Source organism: Malurus melanocephalus, unplaced genomic scaffold (assembly GCF_030028575.1).
Source record: "Malurus melanocephalus ecotype Western Australia unplaced genomic scaffold, MMel_1.1 scaffold_437, whole genome shotgun sequence".
NCBI lineage: Eukaryota > Metazoa > Chordata > Aves > Passeriformes > Maluridae > Malurus > Malurus melanocephalus.
The window spans coordinates 369,584-375,056 of NW_026623669.1; the positions used below are offsets into that span (position 1 = coordinate 369,584).

The window sequence follows — 5,473 nt, forward strand, 5'->3', positions numbered from 1 at the left end:
TACCACCTCTCCCCGCTCTTCCCCTCTCCCTAGCCTTTCTTTTTCATCGTGGTGCAATCACACTATTCATTTCCCAAACAGATGGCTTACATGACTGATATATATTAGGAAGAGGATGACTGATGCCAAAGGACTGGAAATTATACACAGTATCCAGGATATCCGTAAATTCCAGGAACTATGTCCTGCTTCTCCAGAGACAAAGAAGCAATTTATTTAAATAGCTCTGTTCCCTGTTGCTGAAAGATCCTTCTGGGAGATAAACCTCCAATTTAATTACCTGATAATACAAACTGGAAATACAGTGTGGTGTATAGTTTCTTTTCTGGGATAACATTTTTTATGTTATGAAACATAATCCTACAGGATCTCTGCTATAACTTTTCTGAAAGAAAGCAACCTTGAAATAAGAATATTACTCAGAACATTACCAAAGAACCAAGAGCAACTGTGAGAACAGTTTATTACTGAGCATATTTACAGGGTGAAATATGAATCAAATACAAAATTGTGATACACGGCAGCATACAGGTGACAGAAATGTGTACCGAAGGAGGGGAAGGACACACAAACCCCTATGCTCTCTGGATCCTAAGCATCAGCTACTGTCACTTGCAATATGTAGTTAATGGTTTTACGGGCCATAAGCCAACAGGTGATAAAGAAACCACCAGAACTCCCCCCTGGAAGCCACTGGTTTTTCTGCTGACACAGAGCCTTGGTGTGGAGGTGTTTGACAACAATTGGCTTAATGATGATCAAGTCTGCCAGAATCATATGACATAACCCTCCAGAAAGAAGGATGTAGATATTGGTTATGCAATAAAACCTCCTCTGCACACTGCTCACACACACCTCCAAAGAGACAATGACTGCTGTTCCTGCTGCTTCCAAGCCCTCTCCAGGGGATATCAGCCCAACARAGACTCATCTCCACAAGCACAGAGGCGCAGAGGCCTCAAGGCAGATGGGAACCCACAAAAAAGACACAGAGGAAGCTCATATTTTAATAATCTTCAAATAATTTAACAATAAACATGATGCTGGTAAATGGCAAACTTCCTTATACAGCTATGTGGTGTACATTAAGTTACAAAAGTCACAAGACCAGACAAAACAGTCATAAACTGGATTGAGAAACCTTCCAATAAGAACAAAAAATGAGTACAAAACCCATCCCAGAATGAAGTGGAAGTTTCTAGTTTATAATAAACACTTTAGTTAACTAAAAAGCTGTGTCAAAGCTACAGGTTTATCTTTGCTCTGTGCAGCTACTAAGACTTTCATTCACATATGTCCTGTTTTCAGAAGCTGAATAGAAAAGCAAAAATATAGATAAAAATCTTCAAGGTTGCAATCATCTTTTTTTGATTAATGTAAAGTATTAGAAATCCAGATTTTTTTTCCTGAAGTGTCATTCCTATAATTTAAAAAAATTTAAAAGTCACTGTCACAAGGTAAAGAATGAGTTATTATGGGGTTAAAATGTCTAACAGTCATTTATATTTACAGTCAGTACGCTTCTAGCATACTTAAGTAAATATACTATGGTAAGACAAAGAAATGGGCTTGCTAAATGCTACAAATTCAGGGCATTGATCGGTATTTCTTTTGAGCCATTTAGCTATTTTGATTGATAGGTTTTGGAATTTAATTTTGTAGATGATCTTCAAAGTTCAATGGAATGAATCAGGCAGACTGATATACAGTATAACCTACTTTCCACATACTACTTCTACAGGCTATCTCCAGCATTATGTGCTTCCTTCTCAATCTGGATTACATCATTGATGAGAATWATGAATGGTTTTACATCCAAATCACTGTGGTAAAATTCAGACTGAGGCATCCTWGTGCACTACATATAAAGATGAGGAAGAGTGTTAGCTTTCTTTCAAATATTTCTTCTGGTTCTTCTTCTATGTTCCTCTTTCTTCCTCACCATGTAAAAAACACAAATAAATTACCAAAAGATCTGCATTAGCACAAATTGTAACATTAATTTCCATTTTCAGTTGAGTCTTTTTTTTTTAGCTATCACAATCAACATTTCCAAGGCTTAATTATTTTTGGACCAGTTGTTTGTGGAGAAAATACAAGTTATAATTTAAATATTTTTTAAAGATACTTTATGACTGTATATGGGTCTTCTGAAGTAGCAGCAACACCTGTAGATCTCAGGACTAATGGARCACTGCCTGCCTTCAGAAAGGCCAACAATCCAAGAGCACCATGCAATAGATGATGCTGTCTGAATTTAATCTCCATACCATGACCTGACAGACTGGGAATTGGAATAGGACAGGCGATGTCCCCCAGAGTGGTACCATGAGTATTGATAATATCAGGGAAATTACATCATGTAGCTCAWGTCTGGAGCAGCAAGTTGTATCAGCAAAGAGAGGCAAGACCTCCAGCCTCTGCTGCAGGTGGGCTCCTGCCAGCGTTTGCAGTCTGATGTAGTTCAAACCTGCCTCCCTTCCACAGGCGTAAATCACAGTGGCTTCTCATACCCAATCAAAACTAGCCTCTGTTCTCTATGCTGCTTCTTAAATCCTTGATCCTTTCTTCAGAAACCAGAACCATTTCCCCAGCACTGAGCCACAGTTCTGCCCCTCCACCTCTCTTTTACCTATTCCTGTGTTATTGAAATCTGCTGTCACATCGTGTTAACCCTTCCACAGAAATCAGACCCCTACAATACAGAGGTCTGTCAAACACCTTTCTCTTCAAGAAAGGATTTGGGCAAACCCAAATGGTTTGCTTGGCTGCAAGGGGCTCAGTGAATAAAAGTTGATGGTGTCTTTGGTAATCTGCTTTGAAGGAATATCACATTCTCACAAATTTATCCGCGAGAGACCCATCACTCACAATTTTCTCTGATGAAGTCTAAAGAAACACTTGTCAGTGGCTGCCARTGCAGTACTGCCATCTTGCGTGGAGCTGGAGTATACAAAGAAATTTCTTCCCTGGATCTCCGCAGTGTCAAAAGAAGAAAGAAATTAAATACTTACTAAACATTTTTAAAAGTTACAGGCAAGTTTCCACAACCAAAAAAAAAATTTAAAAAAAAAAAAAAAAAAAAAAGGAAAAATGGGAAGACCACTGTATTCTTAGAATTTTTTAACAGAAATTTTTAGAAAATGTTTGCATTTAGAAAATAAGCATTAGCAAAAACAATATGTCAAGATGTCAGCAGATTGAATGAGTAGACTCAGTTTAGAAAAACATTAATTTCTTGTGATAAGGCGAGACGGCAAATTGCACTATGAGGTGGTTTTTGAGGTGCCATATATCCTCACAGACGCGAGGATATATGTTTGGAGACTTAAATGAGATACTCTACAATGCCAAAAGTGTTCTGGGAGTTGAAGCATGGTGCTAATAACGCYAGGGGTGCAGGTTTGAACCCTCTATGGGTCATTCACTTAAGAGCTGGACTCGATGATCCTTGCGGATCCCCTCCAGCTCGGAATGTTCTGGGATTCTGTAATTCCAGCCCTTATCTCTCCCCCTGTGTTAAAGGCTGACTGACAGAGCGTAATTTCTGGCTCAAGATTTTTAAGTATGAAAATTTAATCTCTTAAGATTTCAAAGCCAGCCTTTAATTATGAATGATGCCATGAAAACATTCTGACCCGTGATGAAAGGCAGTGCAAGATAAGAACAGTTAAGCATCAAAGGCATTTTTAATTCTTCTCCTTGTCAATTTATATGTTGTGCCACGATGCATCACACCCGAGCGGTGAGCCCACCGGACCTGCGGGTTTATTTATGTGGGAAGAATTTTTCCGGGTTTCTGGAGAGTGTTTCTATAGGTAAAGCCGGGGCGGTGAACGCGGGGCGGGATCCAGGACAGGCTCCGCCCGGGGGCGGCTGTCCTCACGCACGCTCGCCCTGTTTTCCCGTCGCTCTGTCGTTCCTGTTCTTGTGTTTGTTGCTCCGAGGGGCGCGATGGGGTTCGTCGTCTCCAAGGCCATGAACGACAGCCTGAAAGGGCAGCAGGAGTTTATGCGGCTGCAGGTAACACAGAGGCCGGCGCTGTGGCGGGGGAAGGCGGCCCGCGGCTCTCTGCCCGGCGGGGCTGGGCCGGGCCGGCGGCTGCTCCTGAGCTCTGCTCTCCTCCCTGGGTTAAAGGTGACCCATTATCGTGCTCCACCAGCTCCTGTGTGCTTGCCTAGTGCATCCCGCTCGGGTGTGTAAAGCACCTGTTCTCTGTGTCAAAGAACTTCCTCGGCAGTCTGTGTTAACAAATTGTACAAGTGGAAACGATCATTGTAGTAGCCGGGCCCTAAAAACACAGTTTTGGAAACTTCCTTCAAAACACTTAAGCTGAACTTGAGCTCACACTGAAGTGCAGCTGGGCTACTGCAGAGTTAAGAAACACATATATGTTAGAGTGAATTAGTAGCAATGTGGTTGCTAGAACATGGATATTTTTCAACTCTTTCACGACAAAAAAAAAATCTTTGAAACAGCTTGCTCTTTAAATTTAGTTAGGTAACTGGAGCTGTTCGTTTCTCTAGAAACCTCAGACTAAATAGGGCGTAGGGAGTGTTTTATTGCCTCTCATAAAATAAGAAAACAGCAGCAGAGAAAAAGGTAAAACGGTTTGATGAAGGTTCAGGAACCTTCATCAAAAAGAACTTTCAGAAACCTTCATCACCTTCAGAAAGTTGTGCTGAATTTACAGTATAGCACTAGTTAGAGCTTTCTGATTTGTTGTTATCTTTTGACTTACTTGTATTATTTGTATGCTAAGTGCTGGAATACAATCTAAAAGATTTACCTGGAGTTTGTGCCTTTAGTTTTGTATTTAAATTGAACACAGGTAAATTTTTAAATGTTTGAAGAAGTAATGAACTTCCAGCTTCCTAAATTGCCAGTAGATGGCATATTCTTGTTTACTAAGCAGTGTGCAGTGGTAGGTTTTGTGGGATCACAAGTAAACTGACTCTGAAGGTGACCTTGGGAACCTGTCTAAGGAGAAAGGTAGCATAAGGAAAGATGATACAGTAAAATGCATGATAACTCTAAAGGGTTCAAAGGAAAACAATTTTTGATAGGTTTGTAGACATCGTTTTCTGTGTGGGATGTATTACATGTTTCTCAGATGCAACCACAAGTTTGTGCACAAACTTCTTTTTTCCCTCCTGCACAGAGACACTCCTCCCACCTCCAGAGTTTTTTGAAATCCAAATAACAGGAAGGTTTTCAGTTTGACAGATTGATAATGAAATTACAGTGGAAGCTTGATTCACAATCTCCTTCTCTGTTGTGAAAAGAAAAAAAAGAGAAAAGAAAAAAAAAGACGGGGTTGAAGAAACAACTTGAATTCAAGCTAGCATTTGTAGGCAGCTGCAGACTTTGGCAGTCTTTGCCTTGGCCCCAGGAGCCAAATAGCTCTGTTTCTAGCTCAAATGCTCAGGCATTTATAAAAAAATAATTTTGAGGTCAGTCAAAAAAAAAAAAA

At 40.3% G+C, this 5,473-nt stretch overlaps 1 protein-coding gene across 1 annotated transcript in view; it reads left to right on the forward strand.

Annotated features, from left to right (window-relative positions):
* Positions 1–3,875: 3,875 nt before the first annotated feature.
* Positions 3,876–5,473, forward strand: part of PLGRKT (plasminogen receptor with a C-terminal lysine) — a 25,718-nt gene continuing 24,120 nt past the window's right edge. Inside the window, exon 1 of the mRNA XM_057380114.1 lies at positions 3,876–4,023. Coding sequence (XP_057236097.1) covers positions 3,955–4,023 — 69 coding nt within the window. The 5' untranslated portion in view covers positions 3,876–3,954. The remainder of the gene's footprint in view (positions 4,024–5,473) is intronic.